The sequence below is a fragment of the Pristis pectinata genome, chromosome 10 (genome assembly GCF_009764475.1).
Source record: "Pristis pectinata isolate sPriPec2 chromosome 10, sPriPec2.1.pri, whole genome shotgun sequence".
Lineage (NCBI taxonomy): Eukaryota > Metazoa > Chordata > Chondrichthyes > Rhinopristiformes > Pristidae > Pristis > Pristis pectinata.
In genome coordinates, this window is record NC_067414.1 from 48,701,732 (window position 1) to 48,726,724 (window position 24,993).

Below are 24,993 nucleotides of genomic sequence, written 5' to 3' on the forward strand. Positions count from 1 at the left end.
TCCTATTTCTTATGTTCCTGTAGACCGCAGGAACGTAAGAAGCTGCAGAGAGTGGTTGACTCTGCCCAATACATCAAGGGCACATCCCTCCCCGCCACTGGTAGTATCTTCAGGAGGCACTGCCTCAAGAAGGCAACATCTATCATCAAAGATCCCCACCATCCGGGCCATGCCATCTTTTCACAGCTACATTAGGCAGGAGGAACAGAAGCCTGAAGTCCCACACCACCAGGTTCAAGAACAGCTACTTCCCTTCAACCATTCAGTTTTTGAACCAACTGGCAAAACCCTAATCACTACAGATTAGCAATACTATGATCACTTTGCACTAAAATGGACTTTGTTTTATTTTTGTTCTAATTGTGTTCTTTCTTGTAAAAATTATGTTTATCTTGTGAATGCTGCTTATATGATGCTATGTGCCTGTGATGCTGCTGCAAATAAGTTTTTCATTGCACCTGTGCATACATACTGTATTTGTGCAGGTGACAATGAACTTGACTTTGACTATAAAATATTGCAGTACATAGCATCTATGGATCCTAGTACCTGAAGTACATAAATTCAGCATGCATGTAAAGGAAGTAATTGGGAATGTTGGCCTTTGTTGCAAGGGATATGAATTACAGAAGTAAGGCACTGGTGAGAAGGGAACACTGAAGCTACAACTTTAAGGGCACTGGTGAGACTGCAGCTGAAGTAATATGTACAGTTTTTGTCTCCGTATTTAAGGAAGGATGTGCTTGCATTGGAGGTAGTACAGAGGTTTACTGGGTTGATTCCTGGTATGAAGGGGCTGAGATATGAAGAGAGATTGGGCATATACTCATTAGATGTTAGAAGAATGAATAATGATCATATTGATGCATACAAGATTTTGAGGGGGATTGACAAGGTGGATGCTGAGATGATATTTGCCTAGTGGGGGTATCCAGAACCAGAGGACATTATTTTAAGAATAAGGGGCCTTCCATTTAAGGTGCAGTTGAGGAGGAATTCCTTCTCTGCGGGTTGTGAATATTTGGAATTCTCTAACCCAGAGAGCTGTGGAGGCAGAGTCACTGAATGTATTCAAGGCGGAGACTGACAGATGTTTGAACTACAAGGGAGTTGAGAGACAGGGAGAGAATAGGTGAGTTGTTTTGAGTCCAAGACTCCATCACCCACAATCTTGTTGAATAGTGGTACAGGCTTGAGGGGCTGAGTGGCCTATTTCTCCTGTTTCTTATGTTCTTACAAACCTTTGATTTTATGGAAATGCTTCATAATATAGAATGATTTTAATTAAAATTTTAAAATAGCATAATTCCTTTAAGTCATTTTATAACACATTTCTCACACAAAACTAGTGACATCTGGTTATGGCTATTTTGTAATCCATTCCAACCTTAACAAGTATCACTTATAATGTTGTCTTTGCTTCCTTACATCCTTGAAATACAGCTGTTGTATTTTATTTATTCATGAATCATGTTGCTATAGAAGTAAAGCATCTTATCTGTATTTTTGGAGTCAAACTGCTAACTAGTAATTTTTTCCCTCAATTCAGAAAGTTTTTGGATTGCTCTGCAATTAAGATCGAGAGTCCTTCAGGGATCTTATATGATATACCTTATGCTGGTTTTATATTGGGCTTATTGAGATCTCACTAATCTAGTTCCTGATGTGCAAGTAGTCCCATATTGGAAGATTGGGAGTTCACAAAGTGAACAACTAATTAAACGGGCTGTCCAGAATTCCTTGAAAGTAACAGCCTATCTGTGCTCATTTTATGCTCTCCATTTTACTGGGTCTGTACTATCCTGGAGTGAATCTTCCAGTGGCAGCTTGGATCACATAGCCAGCTGCAGAGTAAGGCTTGTACAAAGCAGGTTATTTGGTTGTAATTCCTATCACACAATCTACTCAGAACAAGCTCTGGCCAATGTTTAACAGGAGCAAAGCAATATGCCCCTTTGGCTGAACTGGCTGTTGAACAGTTTATTTCTTTGTAAATTGTTTATTCTACAATATTCAAACTATTAATTATACTATTAAAATTTTAATTTCTAAATTCAATTTTAAAATATTTGAGTAAACACAGACCTAAAGTAATTATTCTGCAATAATCAAAAATATTCATTCTTGCTATGTTCTGAATTTTTCCCATAAAATCATAGAGGTTTAGAAGAACGTAGGAATAGGCTAATGGCCTTTTGAGCCTCCTTTGCCATTCAACAAGATCACAGCTGATATAAGCTTGATCTCAATATCATTTTGCCATTCTCTTCCCAAACATCTTTGTTTTAAAAATACTGGAATTATCTTAAACTTGCTTCACTCCCTTTCCATTGAAATGAATTTTGTCACTAAAACTGCACCTTGTCTGCCATATTGTAGGTTCAGTGGCCAAATCTTAACTTCAAGGAAACAGCAAGAATTTGTGCTCTGCTGCTGGGGTTTTGGAGCAGAGCTAAGAAGTTGTCAGCAACAACATCGAGAATTTCAGAGCTTCCATGTTTGTGAGTACTTGCACAGTGGTCCTGAGCATGCTGACAATTACATGAGAAAATTTTGTCAGTGACGTACCCAATTGCTGACTTTCAGGAGAGTATACCATCCTGCTTTTGGTTTTCTGCTACCAGGAACTACATTAAAGTGAGTTCATCAAAATTTATTTCCGTTAGTATAAGATGTTGTGAAGTGATTTTTTAAAAATTATTGTGTGCAATCCATTTAAAAACTGGCAGTGAATCACAGCCTTTGCATATCATAATCAAGAACTTTAGTCAAGTGCTTTTAAGTTTCTCTGTAAGTAAACAATAGCTACTTACTGTATTTGTGAACTGAGTCACAAGATAATGTAATTACAGGGATTTACCACGTGGATGACAAGAAACCTAGAAAGTCACACAACTTAGCTGCAGGGCACGGACGAAGATAAAAATCTGCATTTAAATATCCTGCCATGGAGACTAAAGAGTTGAGAAAAGAGAGGAGGCCAGGTTACTTTGCCAGGTGAAATATTTCATATTTACTTACATACTGGGAAATCTATATTCACTTTACTATTTATTATTGTTGTAAAGGATTTAAAATGTTATGAATAAATACCTACAGAACAAACATGCTTGTATCACTGTTTGGAATAGAGATTGGAGATGCTTGTTGTCTTATTGTCTCTGGAATAAGTATAGAATTGTATAAAAACTACTGTTTGGATGCATTTTGAGTAAGGAAAATGGTATTTAGGATGCATTGACAAATGAGTCATCTGTCATTTTGTGGAGGAAACAAATTTTCTACTTTATAGTTTTTAATATTTTAGGCTGAAGATAGTGTTGAAGGTTGCAAGGTTTCTCCTTTTTTTGGAATTACAGGAAAGTAAATTTAAATGTTCATCCTTCTGTACTACTAAATGTGCCTTATCCACAAATTTAGAACCTATTCGCATGATGGGTACCTTTTTTATTTTGTTTTCCCCCTGCAAAATATAACATCTTTGGGTACAGTGGTTTTTCTATTTTCTGATTCTACATGTTAAATTCTGGGCTTTTGTCCATGAGGAATTAAGTTTTAGCTCTGGAATCTAATATTGACGTTGATGCAGCATGTATTTGAAGAACTAAATAGAATAGATGGGTAGAAGCCAATCCTGAGGTCTCGTACAATACCGTAGCTTTAGTGGGTCTGGTTCAGAGTTGAAAGCAAAATAATCTGGAATAGGCCATATTGCCCCTCAATTCTATTCCGTCATTCAGTTTTATGCCTAATTTGGTTTTTTAACCAATCTCCAAAAAGCAATCGATGCTTAATATACATTGTGACTCGGCGTGACAGATCTCTGCAGCCATGGCTGCTGGGGATGGGGTTTGTGACAGAAAATAAAAGCAGTGTCTTTGGTCTTCCCAGTATTTAGTGGGAGAAAATTTCTCAACAAATCCTAGATATTGGAGTAATAGTATAGTAGATATTAGATGGCAGAGAGGTAGATGAGATGGTAGTGAGGTCAAGCTAGTTGTTGTCAACATATATACAGAACCTGATGTGTTTTTGCATGCCAAAATCCAAACTGCTTGAAGCATTTATTGGACAAAGTTTGCTTTTAGCAGCTCTCCATCTTTAAAGAAGTAATGGCACATGGTTACTGATAATACTGTTCCAAAATGGCATATACTGGGTGACCAGAGCCATAAATTTTATTCTCTCATTCCATTTCTATGCTCTTGAAATGCAAAGGTAAAATGAAAAAATATTTAAGAATTTGTCTAAATGTTACTTGATATTAAAGCATACTTTCTCCTAATTACCCTCTGCTGAAACATCTCTTAAAGAGAAAGAAACTGGAAGAAGTCATTGAGTGATAATTGAATTAAACACTTACTAGTTTAGCAATCTATAATATTATCTTTGATATTCATCAAATTTGAAAATCTCTCCTTAGCTGAACTGCTAAAATAACTCAGTGAAACAACATGGCTGTGGACAATTGCAGTGTTTCCATTTAATCTTTTTGTGTTGTCAAGGGCAAGCTCACAGCAAAACAAAATGTATTTAGGAGCACAAGTAGTGGGCAGCCTTTTTTGCACTAATAGCATTCGGTCATGCTTTACATTGGCAGATTACCACTTCTGTCCCATTTGTGTGTTTAAGAAAATATTAGATGGGATGTATAGAAAATTTGAAGTGCAATGAGAGTAAATAGAAAGAGATGTGACATTACTATTTTTAATGTTGTAGTGGTACATCATTTCCATGTTTACCATAAGATTAGGTTTTGGCTTTTGTTTTTGAATAGTTGCTTTTGTAGAATTTTGAACATCCATTTGGACTCTGGCAGTAAATTATACTGATGAACTATTGATTCAGATTTTGCTTTGGACCAGTTGTGTCACGTGTTTGGTAGTGTTTTGTGAATCTGTTTCAAGCAACCAGGCACATGGGGTTAGTTTGATTGTTAATTAAATTGATAATAATCAACGGAAGGGAAGGGAAGCTTGAGTAAGAAGTGCAGTCACAATTTCATTTCAAATCTGGTGGTTTGATATCTGGATTTATGAGGGGGTTTTTAAAAAAAAATGTCCATTAGGAAGTTAGTTCACAAGATTTAGTAGTAAGAGAATGGTGGTTGAGAGAAGATGGTGACAAATAGAGGCCCTAAGCTAAATCAGAAATTTTCTTAATTGTGTTGATTTTTGTATTATAATGGCATGCTGCAGGGGCCAGTGCCATTTTTACTTTGGGTATTCTCTACCCAATAAAGGCTGCATCAATTGATCTCACATGAATTATACATTGGTACCTACCTCACTCAGATGTGTTCCTGGAATGAGAGTGTGAATTGAATCAACTTTAAAAGGGGTCATTGCTTACTGTACTCTGGTTAGCCAAGAGCTAATAACGTAATGCGCTGTCATTGGAGTGAATGTGGACATGTTCAGCAAGCTCTCTGGATGCGTTTGGCAAGCTGGTTAGTTTTGACGTTTTTTTCTAGATTTTTTAGTAAAAATATTTTTTCTCTCTGCTTGAATGCTATATCAGCAATCTGTTCGATAGTGCTAAGTGAGCTGGTGTCAGCTTGTAGTCAAATCAGAGCAAAGTGAAACCATGTACTTCTTAAATAATGTTGAATTGGGCACTTTAATTTCTGAAGAACTTGAGGGTCTTGTATTGAGATTATAGATTAGGATGATATTTTGCCTATTTAGCCAAGTTAGATTCCAATTTTCAGCTGTTGAATAGGTAGAATTAATCATTTTATAAAGCATCCAAATTTTTTTTATTATGGAGTAGATCTCTCTTTTCAACTCCTGTATTAGTGAAACGTATTATAAACAGAAAATAGCAGAAGTAGATCACTTGGCCCTTCAAGCTTACTCTGCTGTCCAATATGATCATACAGCATTCCTGCTCTCTCCTAGTATCCCTTAATGTCTTTAGAGCCTAAAAATTTATCCGTCTCCTTAAAGGATATTCAGTGACTTGACCTCTACAGACCTCTGTGATAGAGAATTCTACTGGTTCACCACCGTCTGTGTGAAGAAATCTTTTGTTGTCTCGGTCCTAACTCTCTTGTCTAATAACCTGAGACATTGATGACTTGATATAGACACCCCAGTCAGGCAACACATCATCCACTTATCCAGCCTGTCTAGCCCTGTCAATTACTTCCCCTCTCATTCTACTAAGCTTTGTCGAATACAAACTTAGTCAACTAAATCTCTCCTCGTATGCCAGTCCTGCCATCCCAGGAATCAGTTTGATGAACCTCTGCTGTAATCCTTCTATAGTAAGTACAACCTTTCTTGGGTAATAATACCAAAACCGTAGACAGTACTTCAAGAGTGGTCTCAAAAATGCCCTGTGTAATTGTCGCAGGACTCAAATCCTCTTGCTGTGAAGGTCAATGTGAATTTGCCCTCTTAATTGCTTGCTGCAAGTTTGCATATTCTCAAAAAGTGCTGGAGGAACTCAGCAGGTCAGGTAGCATCTATGGAGAGAAATAAACAGTCGACGTTTTGGGCCAAGACCCTTCATCAGGACTGGAAAGGAAGAGGGCAGAAGCCAGAATAAGAAGATGGGGGGGGGGGGAGTAGCACGCACAAGCAGGTGATAGGCGAGTCCACGTGGGGGAGGGGGTGAGATGTAATAAGCTGGGAGGTGATAAGTAGAAGAGGCAAAGGGCTGAAGAAGGGATCTGCTAGGAGAGGGCAGTGGACCATAGAATAAAGGATGGGGGAGGAGAGGAGATGGGCCGGTCATCAAGGTGGGGAAAGGGAGCCACAGGACTAAGGGAAGACGAAGGAGTGAGGGGAGGGGGTGGAAGAAAAAGAAAGGGTGCGGTTACCAGAAGTTCGAGAAATCGATGTTGAGGCCATCAGGTTGGAGACTCCCAAAGCAGAACATGAGGCGTTGTTCCTCCAGCCTGCGTCTGCCTCAACACGGCAGTAGAGGAGGCCGTGGATAGACATGTCAGTATGCGAGTAGGATGTGGAATTGAAGTGGGTTGCCACTGGGAGGTCCTATGTGGAATTGATGTCTATCAATGGCCGCCTCTACTGCCACGTTGAGGCCAGACGCCGGTTGGAGGAACAGCACCTAATATTCCGCTTTGGGAGTCTCCAACCTGATGGCCTCAACATTGATTTCTCGAACTTCTGGTAACCCCACCCCTTTTTCTCCCCCCCCCCCCCCCCCCCCCCCCCCCCCCCCCCCACTCCTTTGTCTTCCCTTATTCCTCTTCTCCTCCCCTTCTCCATCCTTTATTCTATGGTCTACTGCCCTCTCCTACCGGATTCCTCCTCCTTCAGCCCTTTCCCTCTTCTACCTAATGCCTCTTAGCTTATTGCATCTTACCCCCCCCCACCTGAACTCACCTATCACCTGCCTGCGTGTGCTCCTCCCCCTCCCACCACCACCTTATTCTCGCTTCTGCCCATTTCCTTTCCAGTCCTGATGAAGGGTCTCAGCCCGAAACGTCGACTGTTTATTTCCCTCCATTGATGCTGCCTGACCTGCTGAGTTCCTCCAGCACTTTTTGCATATTGCTCCAGATTCCAGCATCTGCAGAATTTCTAGTGTCTACATATTCTCAATTACAGTTTCTGACAAGGTTACTTTGGAGATAAATTAAAGCTGTTTGCTGTATTTTGAATTTCCAACTTGAGTTTTATGGATGCAGCTACCTTGTAAGCAAGTAGAATAACTAAATTTTTAACCCTGTTTCTGTGGTTTTATTAGAACAATGGTGCAAGAAATGCACAGATGGCATTCATGCTAATTAAGATGTTTCATCTTTCCAGATGTTAAGCATTACTGGAAAGGATTTGTTAATTTATTTGCCCCACAACATTATCTCGGCATTTGGTAGAGAGGAAACTAGAAAAATAACTTAGCATTAAAGATATAGTATCAACACTGATTTTTGGTTACACCTCTGCTGTGTTGCCTCTGGGTTAGTTTAAAGAATTAAATAGGGTTATGTAAGAAACTTTTTAAAATGGAAGAACTTTGTTTCTGTTGCCATTTAATCATGTTAAACAGTTCAAAGTAAGATTTATAGTAAGATTTCAGTGAGAGGTCTTTAGAGTTAGAATCTGAACCAAACAGTTATATTCAGAAATTTGAAGGCTATATTTAATTTTACTTAATTCTTCATAAGGTTATGTAAGTGAGAATGGTATGATTTGACTTGCCTTTAGTACTTCTTATTAGTTGTTGGAAATTATACATTTAAAATTCACAGATGATAAGCCCAGGTGTTACCCAATGACATTGAAAATCAATACGTTTGTGTACTGTCTAATTTTTACACTGATTTTTGCTCTCTTCGTTTTGAATTATGCACTTAATGTTGAACAGTTCTTAGTGCAATTGGAATGGCCTTGTTAACCATGTGTTTTGTTTCTGCATGTGAATATTTTCAATTCATTTTTGTGGTCTGGGTGCTATTTGTAAAGTTTTTTTGTCCATTCCTTTTTGCCCAAGGGAAGATGCTGCTGAGTTGTCTTCTTGAACTGCTGTCGTCCTTTTGTTGAAGGTACTTCTACAACTGGGTAGGGGGTTCCAGGATTTAGATCCAGCAATGATAAAGGACAAGCTGTGTTTATCCAGGTCAAGATAATGTGAGTTTTGGAAGGGAACTTGCAGGTAGTGGTGTTCCTATATATCTGCTGTCCTCATCTTGTTGGTAGAAGTCACAAGCTTGGGAGAAACTATGGAGTATTCAAACTACTGCAGTGTATTTTTGTAGATGGTATACACTGCAGCCACTCTGCAATGGTTGTGGGGGGAATGAATATTTAGAGTACTAATGAGATGCTGTGCATGCAGGTGCTTTGTCCTAGATGCTGTTGAGCTTCTAGGAATTCTCGTAGCACTCATCCAGACAAGTGGAGAGTATTGCTTTACACTGCTTACTTTTTTAATAGGTTGTTTGTATTCTAGAAAGTATATTTATCTGTTGGAAGGAATATGGGAAAACTTCATGTTCCAATGCTCTGGAACAAATTCTTGCCTATCTTGCTCCTGAGATTTTTAATCCAGTTTTCTATTTGTCATCCAGTTTTGTCATGGTTAGGGTATTCAACTTTGAACTCCTTTTGGCAGAGTAATACTTTTTTTCAAAAAATCTATTATCAACAAATTAAAAGTTGTTGTAGTTTGCCCATTACAGACTTCTGCAAATTTTCTTGCTGTCATTCTACTTCTGCTTCTGTTAGGACTGCTTCCTGGGTGTTTTTTTTCCCTTCATCCTGTGTAGTTTGGCATAGTATGTACTTATAATTTTATTTGATTTTTGTTTTAAACTTAGTTTTCTCTTTTACCCTTCTGCCCTCAGGTATTGGGCATTAACCTGGGCCATGGTTTCATGGATTCTACTTACTCTTTGGCCCCTTTCCCAAGTTTTTATATACATGCTTCGATATTATGTATCACTTCATTTAACACTGGGAACATCGTAACAAACAACATTATATCCCCTTGAGCTTCATTTGTGTATTTCTAGGAGCAGTTACAATATCCAGTAATGACCAAGAACGGTAATTGTGGATTTCTCCTTGTTGCTTTTTAAGACTTTTGATATTAGTTGAGAGACAAGTTTGCATGCAAGCTGTTATAGTACTATTGTTTACTGGATGAGAATTGAGAGAAATTGCAGATTCTCACTGAAGTATGACAAGGGTATCCAAACATTGGTTGACGGTGCAGTAACAGGCAATGAAACTGATGCACAGTTCAAGAAATCTGAGCTATCAAATAAAAGATTGAAGAGTTTTGGGGAACTGTTGGGAAGAGAAGACTCTGGGAGATCATAGATTACTCTGGCAAAATGGAGCAAACATGTTTTAAATTATGCAGGGAAGTTTAAGCTAAGCAGGTTTCATGTAATTTTTTGAAACAATTTGCTTTTTATTTGAATCAGATTGGTGTGCTTTCTATTTTTGCTTGCTTTTGACTTTAATGTAGTCTACAGTAAGTTATTTGAAAGACCACGTTCATACAACTTTAATCTGGTATTAAATAGAATGATTAAGACTTTCTCTCTTTCACCTTCAGGTCAATATTATTTTAATATTTCTTGAATCTCCAGGTTGTGATTTTTTTTTGAGTTTTGAAAATATTGTCAATTATAACCTTTTGAAATGAGGTAATTTTATTCATTTGCTACTGTTTCGTGGAATGTGGAGAGTGCAAATAATATGTAGACATTTAAAATCCAGTGTGCAGTGTGAATTTAAATGTAAATCATTGAGGAGGAGTCAGGCTCATGATCAAATTAGAGAATTGTCTATCTTTCTAATCTTTCTCTTCTCTCAACATTTTTGCCTGGTATGCCTGGATCAGGGTGAGCAACTGAATTTGAGGGGAAAAGATTGGAAAAGAATTAATGTGCATTGTTGGATAATTACAAGAAGTATTGGGATCTTGGATTTTGAAGAATTTTGCGGGCTGCTCTATTGCGATGTGTGTGTGTGACACATTGAAGTCCTGAGGGTGGTTGTTACATTGCAACCGAGTAATACTGCTAAGGCAACATTTTAATGTGAGAGGACGCATTGCAGGCAAAGATCATTTACTGAGGGTGTTTAAGAGCTTTTCTCTTAAAGAAAATTGTCCCCTTCACCAGGGAAGCCAGCAGCTTGACTACAGTATGGTAACATTGCCTCTTCACCAGTAACCCAGGAAACAGATGGATATAAGAAAACACATCAACGCCTCTATAGTGCAAATTCAAAACTCTGCTGCAGCTACAAGTCCTCCAATCACGAATGCTGCCATATACTGTCATGTACTTGAGTGTAATTGCCACCTACTAGAGCTACGTGTGCACCTGCAAGGAATGTGTTATGTTTTATAGTTTCAGGATAACAGCATAGCAGGGGTCATTCAGCCCTTTAGCTCTCTCCTGGCTCTTAAAAGAGCTATTCAGTTGGTTCTTTCCCCTGCCTAATACAGCCCCTGCAACTGTCATAAAAAAAAGTGTAATAATCTCCATTAAGTGAAAAATAATTTCAATTTTAAAAAAGCTGTTTTTCCACGATTTACAGAAATGCCTAAAAATTCCTCAGAGCAAAAAAACTGTCCTAAAAGTAAATTGAGGAGGTTCCATTATTTCATTTTAGAATTTCCATATAGTCTTTTTCTAATTGGGAACTATCTCATCACTTTCTGAAGATGTGCCTTCAGTCATGCAGCACATGCAATGCCTAAGGCAGTTTCTGTGCTGTAGCACACACTTTCACGACTTACAATTTGCTCGTAGCTAATGCCCTGCAGCTCTTCCACATATTCTGGTGCATATTCCAAACACAACTGGGTTATGCTTCTGTGCCTTCAAGTTCAGGTTTGTACTGCTATATAATTGTGCTGATCTAGACTCCACATCATACCTTTTGACAGGCAGGCAAATTCCTATTTGCATATTTGCCTCTATCACTTAATTTCTTTATTAATAACTGGTCTCTTTAATCTGCTAGTTTTCCAGGCTTTGATCTTAAAATTAATTGAGACTCTTGATATTGAGCTTTTTGTTTTGTTCAGTCCCTAGGTCCTTAATCAAGAATCCAATTAAAATGGCAACACCTGCTCATTCCTTTCCTGATCATATGTAATCCAAATGAATAGTACGCAACCTGACTCTGATAAAGCAGGTGTCTTTAACATATTAGAATAGTTTGTCCTGAGTTCAGCATGTTCCAGTCAGGGTGGCCAATAAAGGCTCTGGGTTGGTGGGAGGGAGATATTACTGCATGCGTCTCTGTCACAATCCCCCTCTCTCGTCTTATCACAGTGGTTCATGAAATGAACATATTCTGGCATTCACAACCCATTTCATGTTGTATGGGAAGCTGCGTTTTGACTTCCTTGTCTCATTATCTGGGGGAAGAGTATTCTTGTGAACTAAGGATTTAAAAAGAATAAAATCTGTAGATCAATGGTGCTTTTGAATGGATTCTGGCAGCCCAGGACTTTATTCCTCTTACTTCAGCTTCAGAAGTATAGTTGAGTTCAGTATTTCAGGTACTAAATACATGCCAAAAGGGAAATTCACAATAGTCACCCTCCTGCAAGTAATCCAATCCATATCCATCTCCTTCCATTATTTTTTTTTCTCTTTTATTTCTTACAGCATTAGTGCATATTGTATTCTTGAGCAGTTCCACAATAATGGGTTTCTCCCCACCCTTTGCAACAATGGGAACTCTTCATGTGTAACATTAGATAGTGAATATCTGAACTTAAAATAAATCTTGTCAAAAACTATTTTTAGCCCAGCCAAATTCTGACTCCTTTAGTGTACTTTGGGGAAATTAGCCAGCCATGAAAATCTGCATTGATTTCCACCTCCCATACCTGTCCCAGGATAAAATAGTTTTCTTACTGTCATTCACAATAATGTGTGTTGGATGGTATTGTTATTAATAGTTCTTCATTAAGTACTGATAGACTATTATAGTTCTCATTGATTTCATCTGCATCATATTAAAATGAGATTCCAGAGAACGGAGTGCTGACTGCACCTCTGATGAAAATATTAAACCAGGCTGTTTCTTGCTGTGTTGTCTCTTCACATGATACCACACTTCCGTAACTTATCCTCCTTCCACCTGCCTGATGATGTAGATTTGGAATCAATTGGCACAGAACTCCTGGAGACCTATTATTTTTATTCATCTTGACCTGAAGCATCAACATAGCATTTGGTGCCAATTTCTACCATACACAGTTCACTCTATACTTCCATGTGAAAATAATGTAATAATGACTATTGTGGTACATACTAAAATATTTTAAAATTGTCCTTTTCTTCCTCACCTAACTGATTTCCTGGTTCTATTCTACAGCAGTTAGTTGTAGGGTAGAGTGGAGGCCTATAAACCGTTAAGATGAAAGAAACCAATCATGAAAGTTTTGTGGGCACAGCTGTAAAGAGGTGTCAGACTGAGAGCTGGGTTTTTGCCATAACTTGCTAATAAATATTTACTCCATATTTGAGATGTCTTGTGATTTACCTGGGGAGAATTTTTTTTTACTGTCCTTGTCTTGAAGCCTGGACTTCATGCTGTCACAAGACTTGAAGGGATTGCACAAATAACATTCTTATATTGGGCACTCAAGCATAAAAGGGAGTAGAACGGTTGATTTGAGAAGTGCTTACTAAACCTTCCCTCATTAATTTGTATTTAGATTTTACAGTGCATTGAAATGATTTAACAGTATACATTTGTTTTTGGTACTTTTCAAATGATATGGGAAAGCAAGTTGCAGGACTGTACTCAAATGTCAAGTCATAGCATATTTATTGCTTTATTTTTGTGGCAATCTGGCTTTATCCTATTGAGATTAGGAAAAGTTTTCTATATTAAAGATCCTGGTGTGCCAGTAATCTCTTTCCTGTAATGTGCATATGTTGTACCTTCAATTATCATAGGAACATTTAATAAAATGATCAGGTATGGCTATTTTAGGCCTCATTCCTCATATTGTATGATCAATTTGCTGTTGAAAAAGTTTTAGTTTAAATTTTTATTGCTTTTTGACTATTTTCAGGCTGCTTCACATGACGTCCCCATACGTCTCTCTCTGTAGCCTCTCAGTAAATCTGCACTGGTAAGTTTGTTAGAAATTGGTGAAAGACCAAGGTTTTGGGAAGAAATATTGTAGTATATATAGACAATAAGTAAATATTTTGTGCCACAGGTGATTTATTGTACATAAATGTATGTTTAGCTGTCATTGCTCTAGGCTTTGTTCTGCAAGTATTGACGCATCATGAATTTAACTTGATCATTGTTCATCCATTTTAGTTTTGGCAACTTTAAGGACATTAATTTTCACTTGCAGGTGTGCAAAATTTCTAGATTTTTATCTAAAATACTGGATCATCTAATTAGGGAGTGCTAATGCGAATATATGCTATTGAAAGGCACTTCTAGAAAGATTTCTGCAGCTATGGGATATACGTCTAAATGTTCACAATTAAGGAAGCTAGTATATACTAGCAATTTATAATTTCTGACAACTTTTAAAATAGTAAATGCTCCATAATGCTTAGCAAAGTATAGCACAGCAATGAGTATTGATAGATTCAATGCTTATTGGTTAACTGATGTGGTAGTAGTTAAGCTTCGGTAAGCCCAGTTTTCCCTGTTTAATATATTTGTAAACTCCTTGTGCTATTTTTTCTATAAAGCTATTCAATAATTATTTAACTTTGCAATTATCACTTTAGTGGTTAATTTGGTAGCATAATGATTCATTTGTCAGGCCAGTAGCCAGATGTCCAGGCTATTAACCCAGGGACATTAAAATAGTTGCTTGAATTTCAATCGTATTAATCTGGAATTAAAAGTTTATATCAATATTGATGACAATGAATTACCAGATTGTTATGAAAGCCCATCTTGTTCCCTAATGTCTTTTGGTGAAGGAATCCTGCCACTTTTTACCCAGTCTGACACAAGACACCATACTACATCAATGTAGTTGACTCTGAAATCACCTGTGGGCAATCATAGATGGGCAATAAAAGCCAGCCTTGCCAGTGATGTTCACATCTATGAATGGAAGGGAAAAAAAATTCCCATTAAGTACACCTATAAAACATTGCTGCAACTAGTAAATTAATTACTTAATCCATTAATCTGAACTCCCTACTTTTCTCCAGTTTCTCTCCTAACTCGCCTGCTTTTGTCCACCCCCTCATAGCCTCAATGCCATTATTAGGATGTTGACCACCCAGCTTTCCTCTTAGGACCTGATATGTTTTTTTGTAGTTCACATTCTGTACTGCTTTTCTAATCACCTGTGATCGTCACTCTCATAAACAAAACCTTTGATTCTTCCTTTCTTATAAATGGATTTCTACCCTCCAACCTCCTTTCTTCAGTGGTGGGTAATGCAGGGAACCATTGTTTAACTTGGCACAGTGCAAGTTGTCAGAAAGTTTAGAGTCAACCTTGAGCTAAAAGCACTCTACTACTCATTTATGCACATTTTGTTAACGAGTGTACCACTGAGCATTGTTTCTGAATCAGCTGCCTCCCAGGTCCTTGTGCAGATTGAGGTTGGAAAAGCTCACTGTGTCTGTTCCATGAGTCAGTCGATGGTGCCTCCATGTGATATCCTAAGAGAAGCTATGGACTACCTTCCACCCCAAACACCTAAGGGTTTTAAAAGTTATATTGCTTGTCCACATATTTTCCACTTCCCATTCTGAAATACATTGAAGTTCCTGCATTTTCACATACTGCTGAACAATGAGACATTAAATATTAAAGTTGCAGTCAAAATCTTAAAGCTTGGCATAATTTGTGAGTTAGGAACATTAGATTGTAGTTATCTCGTGTGGTCTGATAATAAACCTTGGTTAAATAGAAGTGCTCCAAGTGTATACTTACAATATGTAAAAATACCCTTGAAGCAGGGCCATCAAGGTCCCACATGGCAGGCTGGGTCTGGAAGGTTAGGTCCCATGGAACCCAAGGAGAGCTAGTTGGGTGGATTCAAAATTGGCTCGGAGGTAGGAAGCAGAGGGTGGTGGTTGAATGTTGTTTCTTGGAATGGAGGCCAGTGACTAGTGGTGTGATGGGACCTTTGTTATTTGTTATTTATGTATGGATTTGGATGCAAATGCACAAGACTTGAAGTTTGCAGACGACGTGAAAATAGGAGGTGCTGTTGATAGTGAAGAAGGCTATTGCAGATTATGGGGGATCTTGACCAGTTAGGGAAGTGGGCAGAGGAGTGGCAAATAGATTTCAGTACAGATAAGTGTGAGGTGATGCATTTTGGAAAGTCAAACCAGCGTGAGACTTGTACTGTGAATGATAGGGCATGAGGGAGTGTAATGGAACAGAGGGACCTAGGAGTACAAATGAACAGTTTGTTGAAAGCAGCGTCACAGGTAGACAAGGTGGTGAGCACGCTGGCCTTCTTCAGTCAGGGCATTGAGTGTAGGAGTTGGGACATTATGTTGCAGTTGTATAAGTTGTTGGTGAGGCCACACTTTGAACACTGAGTACAGTTTTGATCACTCACCCTGTTATAGGAAAGATGTGGTTAAACTGGAAAGAGTGCAGGAAAGATTTACATGGATGTTGCCAGGACTAGAAGGCCTGAGTTAAAGGGAGAGGTTGGCCAGGCTAGATCTTTATTCCTTGGAGAATGAGGGTTGACCTAACAGAAGTTTATGAAATCACGAGGGGCATAAATAAGGTGGATGGTAACAGTGTTTTTCCCAGGGTGGGGGAGTCCAAAACTGGGGGGCATAGATTTAGGATGAAAGGGGAAAGATTTAAAAGGGACTTGGGCAATTTTTTCATGCAGAGGGTGGTGAGTATTTGGAAAAAGCTGCCAGAGGAAGTGGTTGAGGCAGGTACAATAGTATCATTTAAGAAACACTTGGATATGTACATCCAGGGACGGGGCTTAGGGGGATATAGGCTGAACGCAGGAAATTGGGACTAGCTGGGTGGGCATTGTGGTTGGCGTGGATTAGTTGGGCCGGAGGGCCTGTACCTGTGCTGTATTGCTCTATGACTCTTATCTGTTTCATGAATTATTTAAGTGCAACCCAAGTATGTGAAATAAAATATGAATTGGGCCATTTAAGCCTGCTCTGTTGTTCAATAAGATTATGGCCTACTTCAGCTTCATCCTTTCCAATTCCCTCAATTTTCTTTGTGCCCAAAAACTTTTTGATCTCTGCCTTGATTATATTCAACACCTGAGTATGCAGTCTCTCGAGCAAAGAGTTTCAAAGTTTGACAGTTGTACGAGTGAAGAAATTTCTGATAGATGTCCTGAAGGGCCTGTCCCTAATTATGAGGCTATTCCCATGGACCTAGACTCTGCTTCTAAGGGAACAGCCTTCCAGCATCTACTGGGTATAATCTCTCCAAACAAAAATCAGAGGTTTCTGAGGGTCACCCGTTAGTCTTGTAAAATTTCAGTTCTTCTAGATTTATTGTACTCTAGTCTTTTGAATCTCCTCTTATAGGACAATCCCATCCATTGCAGGAATTATTTGAGTTAACTCTTTGCACTCCCTGCAAGGCAAATTTATCTAATTGCCTACTGTGCTTGCATGTTAACTGTGATTAGTATACAAGGTTACTAATCACAGAATTTACAGAAAAAAAATCAAAGAGCAAAAAGTTTGAAATCTGAAATATTCAACAAGTAAAGGGGGCATCTGTGGAGAAAGTTGATGTTTCAGGTCAATGATCTTCTCTTTCCGCAGATGCTGCCTGTCCTGTTTTAATATTTAATATTTCCCATTTTTATCACTTTAAAAATAAATGTTTTTTTTCTAGCTGTGGATAGCTTCACAATTCTTCCTATAGATTTCATTTCCTTGACCACTCATTTAACTTGCCTGTAGCCAATGGACCACAAACATTGTCTCTTGGAATGAAAATATCATTTGATCTAATGATTTAAAACTGAAGTAAATTTAACTATTAAAATTAATCAGTCCCATTAAGAAATTTTCCATAAGGATTTCTGCAGAATCTCAAAGTAGAATGAAGGCAAACAATGCCTTAGATTCCTGTTAGTAAGTTGTCATAAAATGACCTATCCTTTAATTTGTACTGCAGTAAACAAAGACCACAAATATATGAAGTTTCCTTTTTAACCAGTTTTTATTTAGCATTAAGTTCTTTTCATTTTGGGTAATTCTGATAATATTAAAGGTTTGAATAATAATTTTTATCTATTATTTTTCTTGGCTGCTCTTTGTCTTGTCCATTTGGAGAAATAAGTAATCGATTACACATTGAATGCTATTTTTAATAATTATTATGTTCATGTGAACCTCTATTTGGTTGTAGGGCTAAGCGAACTATTTTGTCTCCTGCTGATCTTCTCCATTAATATAATGACTCTCCTTTTCTGAGCATGTACTGCAATATCACATGTACCAAGAAGTGATTGCAATACATTTTGTGAGGGGGAAATGATCAGCAAATAAGCTAGTATTTGAGACACCATACAAAGGGGGACTCAGTGTATCAGTGCTAAATACAATAAAACTCCAATAATGCGGCACCCTTGGACATTGGTAGTGCCAGACAAGTAGTTTTACTTGACAATTGGATGTTACTCCCATTAATACTCAAATGCACTTTAATGTTTTATGAAGGTTGCACAACAATAAATTTTTCTGTGAACCCCGTGAGTTTAAAGGGAATGGGAAATGTATAAGTACTCTGGACCCTGGCTCTAGCTACAAACATAGGTGTTCCTGACTCCTGGAGTTTTGGAACATAATCCCAGTTCTGGCTACGTACCCTACTTACACTCTGGACCCCAACTCACAAATCAGACCAATGAATGAGCCAGATGCTGAACCATCAGGATTTCTGAACAATTGGATGCCGGATTATTGTACTTTAACTGTAGATGATTTGTTGTTGTTCACCAGCACCATATTGTGTCAGCTGTGCTGGATTTTTCGACTTGTATTCCTCAGATACTAGACTTTGGTGGCGTAGTCTCATGAGAAATGTTGTAAGAATATCTTGATTGGGTTGCTGTCATGTTTTCTGTTGGTTGGTAATGTCCTATGTAGATGTAGGAGTTAGGTAATGTTGTTGGTTGCAAAGGTGTATGGCATATCTTTTTTTTCTTGGAACTGTAAGCCAGGACTGTCACAATTACTATACGTATAGGAAACTAATAACTTTAAATAACCATCAATTGAATACCATGTTAACACCAATCTAGTTTGTTTTTCAAGTTTTTGGATCTATTCATTTTCACAAATCAGCAACATTATTGGATAGAGGGAAAAATGACTGCTTTTCATCTAATACTGAGTAACTCTATAATATACTGGCAAACAAGAAGCTACTGATAGCACATTTGATGATGTTTCTGCCTTTAGACTCGTCTCACTTCTGAAAACCTCCATGGAAAAACTATGTACCCAAAACACCTACTTGAAATGCAGCCTTCTCACTTGAAAATAGAACGTGTTAGAAATGATCAGCAGATCAGGCAGCACTTGTAGAGAAAGCAACACTTAATATCTCAGATCTGTGATTGTTATCTGTATTGGGAAAAGTTGGGATCAAGCAAATTTAATGATGGAGAGAAAGCGTGGAGCTGAGAACACGGGGAAGGTACATGATAGGGCAGAGGGCAGCAGAGATTAAATCTATGGGTTGTCACATGCTACTTCTGAGTCATTCCATGAATTGATGCCTGTTGCCAACCTGCTGAAGCTCATCCTCTAGTAGACTTGCTCTTTTAGGCTGCTGCTGCTAACAACAATAACAACATTTTCTGTTGCTCTCATACATATATAGAGACATGCTTTACAGGGCATTGAGAAACAACATTTGAATGGCTCTGCTGTTTTTAATGGAGGCACGTATGTATCATTCATTGCAATTATTGCTCCAGATTTTTAAAGCATGCCATTAACCTAGAACTATAACTAAGAATTAAAATATTACTGATTTCTTCTCCTTGGTGTGCGTGTATAAAAATAGAACATACATTAATTTATGAAAAAATGAACATTAATAATATAAGGTGAAATCTCTTCATGACTTATGCGAATGATTTTTTTAAAAAGCATTTTGCTTCAAAAGTTTGAAGGAGAAAACTGCAGAATAAAAGGACCATCACAGTAGGTCCAGTTGAAATGAATTTGGTCTTTTCAGCTGAAGATCCTGACAATTAGTCTCAAAGTTGAGTTTAATTGAGCCATTTGTAAAGGAAGAGCAGGAGGCAATAGTTAATAAAGCATCTGAATGTGCAGTTTGTTCTTTTAAACCAATAACTTTTTTTGCAGTTTAAATTTGCACAAGTGCACATTTAAGAGAAGCAGTGGGTTCTCCTGATGTCCTGGTTAGGAGGTAGGAAAACAAGAACAGGGAAAATGGTTGCACGCTGCTTGGAAGGATGTACCAGGTGGTACCCTCCACTGAGATGTACCAGGCCTTTGCTACTGTCACACATTTTATTAATAATTTGGAGAGAAAAATTGAGAGTTATTGCTGTGCACCCTCTTATCCTTCCATGATCATAAACATTGTTTATACCATTTTTAATCCTCTAAAATGGAAATGTGACCAGAAATAAATGAGCTACTCCAGATGCAGTCTAAGCAGAGCTTTATGCAACTGTTACATTTACCCCTTTGTATTGTGATTCTCTTTGGATGAGCATTAATTAACATTGTATCAGCTTACTTTAGTGATTTTTCAATATGAGTGACTTCTGTTCATGAATTCCCAAATCCCACTGCTCCTTCATAATTCTTAGCTTTTAATTATTTATATAATACTCAAATCTATCTTGAGTAAATTGAAACATTTTTTTGGGTGGAAGGAGTTCAAAATTGGTGACATAATCTTAAAATAAGAGAGACTGGTCAAGGTGATATCAAAAGGATTTTTTTTGAACAAATGATAGTAGAAATTTGGAACTTCCTCAATTATTGAGGCTAAATCAGTTGAAAAGTTTAAAACTGAAATTAGAGATTTTTGTAATTGGAGTACATTTTAAAATGTGACCAGATAATGTCAGTTTCTTAGTTGAAATAAGTCCAGCCAAAAGATGAGAAAGAAAATGAATTATATTTGACATCGTCATCATCATCATCATTGTCGTCATCATCATCATCATACATTGCCAAGTACTTTGGAGCAAATTACATTTCTGGTGCTATAATTTCTGTAGATCCAAGTTCCATTTGTCTAACAAATTCACAATGTTTTATTTCAAGGTTGAAAAGAACAAAGCAACTAAAACAAAAGGAAGCAGAATCTTCAAGATGCAATACTGAAAATCCATTGCCCAAAATAGAAATACAAACTGGTGAAGATGATTCTAAAGAAAACCTCCATGTTTCTTCACTACATATGGTCAACGATGAAAAGTTTATGGATAATTCAGAAAATTCTTTGAAGAAAGGGGATAATACTACAGACAATAAAAGAAAATCTGTTCAAAGGAAAGAAATCCGACGTGCAGAGCTGAAGAGTTTTTACTTGTCTGGTAGGTAATTGTAAATCATCATACACAGATTTAACAGTCAAACCTTTTTTTTAGTTATGTAAAATGAAAATGCATGATGGAGAAGTGTTCCTGGTGTTACAAAGTGATCAAATTTGTAAACAAAATTGGCACTTAAAGGCCAGTCAAAATGTGTCTCTCAAAGCCAAATGAGAAAACACTGTTTGATATTGTTTTAAAAACTGATATGTACATACTCGCTATGCAACTCTACCAAGATTTATATATAACATGTACATTCAACCATATTTGGCCTTTATTTTGATTCACAAGTTGTGAAGAAAATAGAACAAAGAAAGACTGGAATATTGTCACTGTGAGAAAGATTGGAGAAGTTGATGCCGTTTCCCTGGAAGAAAGGTGGCTGAAGGGAATGAACAGAGCAAATAGGAAGGATCTATTTCCCTGAGCAGAGGGGCAAAGACCTGGGGCATGAATTTACTGTGGAGGGAATGCTCCAGTCCTGGCTGAAATAGTAACTGACATACACTATTGCAGAGATGCAAGCAGTCAGATTTTGTGTTGGGGATGATGCTTTGCATGTCATGCATTTTGCACCTCTTACTTTCCTTTATCTATGTCTCACTCTTTAATTGCCCTCATTTCATAGCTTTTATAAACAAAGGATACTGTTTTCTCCGTGTAACTGCCCCCATAACCCAATTAAATGGGTGACCTCATTTACAGTTTAACAGAACCCTGGCCTCGGCCAGTCTGAAATATTCCCTTTTCTTATCCATTACCGCACTCCCCGCCCCCCCCACCCTACCTGCAGCTTGATACTAACTTGTTTTCTCTCCTTTCTGGTTCTGATGAAAGGTATTTGACCTGAAACATTTAAATCTGTTTCTCTTTCCACAGATGCTGACTGACTTGTGGAGTGTTTCCAGCATTTTATGCTTTAAATTCAGATTTCTGTGCTCTGGCTACAGTTGGTTCATTAAGTGTGAAACCAGGGCTAGGCTCCTGTCCTTGAGCATTAGTGGAATTGATGGGTTTTGGGAAGGGTTTGAGTCATTAAAATATGTCACTGGGGGTGGGGGAGGAGGATAGTTTTTAGCGTGTAGTGATTTGTTACAGGAAGTTTTTGTAGGGAGTGGTAGAGGATGTGGGATGTCATCTTGTTTAGTCACTGGCTACATGCATTTGGTTGTTACTCTTGTTACAATGCATTGGGTCTATGCTGGCTTCCAGCAGAACAATCCCATAGTCCCATTCCCCCTCATTTCCCGGTTACCTTGCAACAACATCTCTCTTGCATCACATGCTGTCAACTCCCCTTTTTTTGATTCTTCTGCCACTGACCTATACTCGAGGGTAATTTACAGCAGCCATTTAACCTAATAGCATGTCCTTGGAATGTGAGAGGAAACTGGAACACCTGGCAGAAGCACATGTGGTCATAGGGAGAATATACAAACTCCACAAAGCACTCGGGGACATGATTGAAACCTACTCCCTGGAGCTGTGAGGCAGCAGCACTACATTGCTGTGTCATCACACAAAATACTTAGATCTACTGGACTGAGGCATCAGCAGTGCTTTCTCCAGGGCTGCTTCATCCACCCTGCTCTCCGGTCCCTGACCAAGTGTTAATTCTAAAGTATTTAATCAGTGGGATATGGTTGCCTCCTGGAGCAAAAGGTCCATGTAATGTTCTGCCTTCCAGATGTCTCGCAGTATTTGCAGCTCCTAAACACTGAGTTGGATTTTTTCAAACCTTCCACATTTACCGCAGGTGTAGTCACCTTGAACAAGTGTCCTGAAGGTCCCAGTTATTGCAGCAGCAATATATCTTATGTCCTTCCGTTACAGGAGATGTATTAAACAAATTACCTTATTTAGTTTATTAAATTAAACTTACTTAACCCACAGTTGCTACCAATCACATACCTGCCACGTGCCACCACACTGGATTTCTCTTAAGCTAGCTTTCAAACTGCCACTGACTCTGCTCTATTATAACCTATCAGGCTAAATGCCAGTGTGGAGTTAGTGTCGTGGACACTATTCATTGTCATCCCTACTTCATAGAGCCATACAGCACTGCAGCATGTCTTACAGCCCACTGTCAAATGCCTATGTATACTAAATCCATTTACTAGCACTTAGCCTTCCATGTTTTGGAATTTCAAGTGTTGAGAGAGGACCTGCCTCCACCACTACTTTGGCAGTACATTCTAGATTCCAAACACCTCAGGTGAAAAAGTTCTTCCTCCAATCCCATTTAAACCTCTTACTCCTTAAACTAAATCTAAGCCCTCTAGTTTTGGATATCTCTGCTGTGAAGAAAATCATCCTACTGTCTACCCTGTCTGTGCCCCTCATATCAGGTCCTCCCTCAGCCACCTCTGTTCAAAGGATAACAGACCTAGTCCATGAAATACTCCATCCCAGGCAACATCCTGGTGATTCTCCTCTGCACCCTCTCCAGTGCAATTGCATCCTTCCTATAGTATGGTGACCAAAACTATCCACAGTACTCCATTTTTGCACTGTTTTATAAAATTGTACCATGACTTCCCTGCTCTTATGTTCTGTGCCCCAGTTAATGAAGGTAAGTATCCCATATGCTGCCTTCACCACCTCATCTACCTGTACTACCATCTTCAGAGATCTTTGAACGTGTGCACTGTGGTCCCCCTGTCTCTCAATACTCCCTTGGGCCCTATTGTTCATTGTGTATGTCCTACCTTTATCTGTCTTCCCAAATGCATCACCTCACATTTATCAGGATTAAATTTACAGGACTAATGGGAAACTTGTCAACCTACATCATCTCCACTCTAAAATAGCCCTTCCTTCTAATTTGCAGTATGCAGATAGTAGTTACATTTGTGTGCATTTGGATGCTGATGGCCAAGTCATTCACTGAAGGATTTGAGAGCATGGCAATATTCCGCAAAATAAAGGCCCTCTACCAAAGGTGCCCACAAATGATAAAAGTCCACAGTGAGACTCTGGAAACTGTGAACCACTTCCCTTATCTTATTCCCTTATCTTCCCTTACCACTTTCCCTCTCAACAAAGATGATAACCATTCACCACTGAATTCCCCTGATATAGCCTTTGGGTCCCTGTTCATGTATTTTCAGTATTTTAAGTTGTATTTGGCTTTCTCTCACTTTATTGCACCCTGCTGCTTCCTTCCTCTCCCCCATTTGTTGTTTTTTCTTTCCTCTATCTTCTCCTTTCTTTGTTCTTACTCCCATCCCTCTACTTTTTTTCTCTCCACCTCTCTCTTCAACTTCAACAATTTTACCCCCTACTTCCCACTGCCAGAAGAGGTGGTGGAATCAGATGCAGTCACTATGGTTGAGACATTTAGACAGGCACTTTAAGTAGTCAAATTGATAAGGATATTGGTATTGGTTTATTATTGTCACTTGTACTGAGGTACAGTGAAAAACTTGTTTTGCAAACTGATCGCACAGATCAATTCATTACACAGTGCAGTTACATTGGGTTAGTACAGAGTGCATTGATGTAGTACGGGTAAAAACAATAACAATTCAGAGTATAGTGTCACAGCTACAGAGAGAGTGCAGTGCAATAAGCTGCCAGGTCACAGCAAGGTAGATCGTGAGGTCAGAGTCCATCTCATCGTATAAGGGAAATTTAATTCAGTAGTCTTATCACAGTGGGGTGGAAGCTGTCCTTAAGTCTGGTGGTATGTGCCCTTAGGCTCCTGTATCTACTACCCGATGGAAGAGGAGAGAAGAGAGAATGTCCCGGGTGGGTGGGGTCTTTGATTATGCTGGCTGCTTCATCAAGACAACGAGAGGTAAAGACATATCCCAAGGAGGGGAGGCTGGTGTCCATGATGCACTGGGCTGTGTCCACAACTCTCTGCAGTTTCTTGTGGTCCCGGGCAGAGCAGTTGCCATACCAACCTGTGATGAATCCAGATTGGATACTTTCTATGGTGTATTGATAAAAGTTGGTGAGAGTCAAAGGGGACAAACCCAATTTCTTTAG

At 38.5% G+C, this 24,993-nt stretch overlaps 1 protein-coding gene across 8 annotated transcripts in view; it reads left to right on the plus strand.

Annotated features, from left to right (window-relative positions):
* LOC127575281 (nuclear receptor coactivator 7-like) overlaps nt 1–24,993 on the plus strand; it is an 81,971-nt gene that overhangs the window by 6,261 nt on the left and 50,717 nt on the right. For 2 of the 8 annotated variants that reach the window (XM_052025035.1, XM_052025038.1), the window contains exons 2-5: nt 2,380–2,637; nt 2,853–2,997; nt 13,534–13,593; nt 20,726–20,997. The exons of 1 other annotated variant lie outside the window; for it this stretch is intronic. In XM_052025035.1, the coding sequence (XP_051880995.1) occupies nt 2,948–2,997; nt 13,534–13,593; nt 20,726–20,997 (382 nt within the window). In that variant the 5' untranslated portion in view covers nt 2,380–2,637; nt 2,853–2,947. The remainder of the gene's footprint in view (nt 1–2,379; nt 2,638–2,852; nt 2,998–13,533; nt 13,594–20,725; nt 20,998–24,993) is intronic. 5 more of the 8 variants (XM_052025040.1, XM_052025039.1, XM_052025036.1 and 2 more) reach the window with 4 other exon arrangements.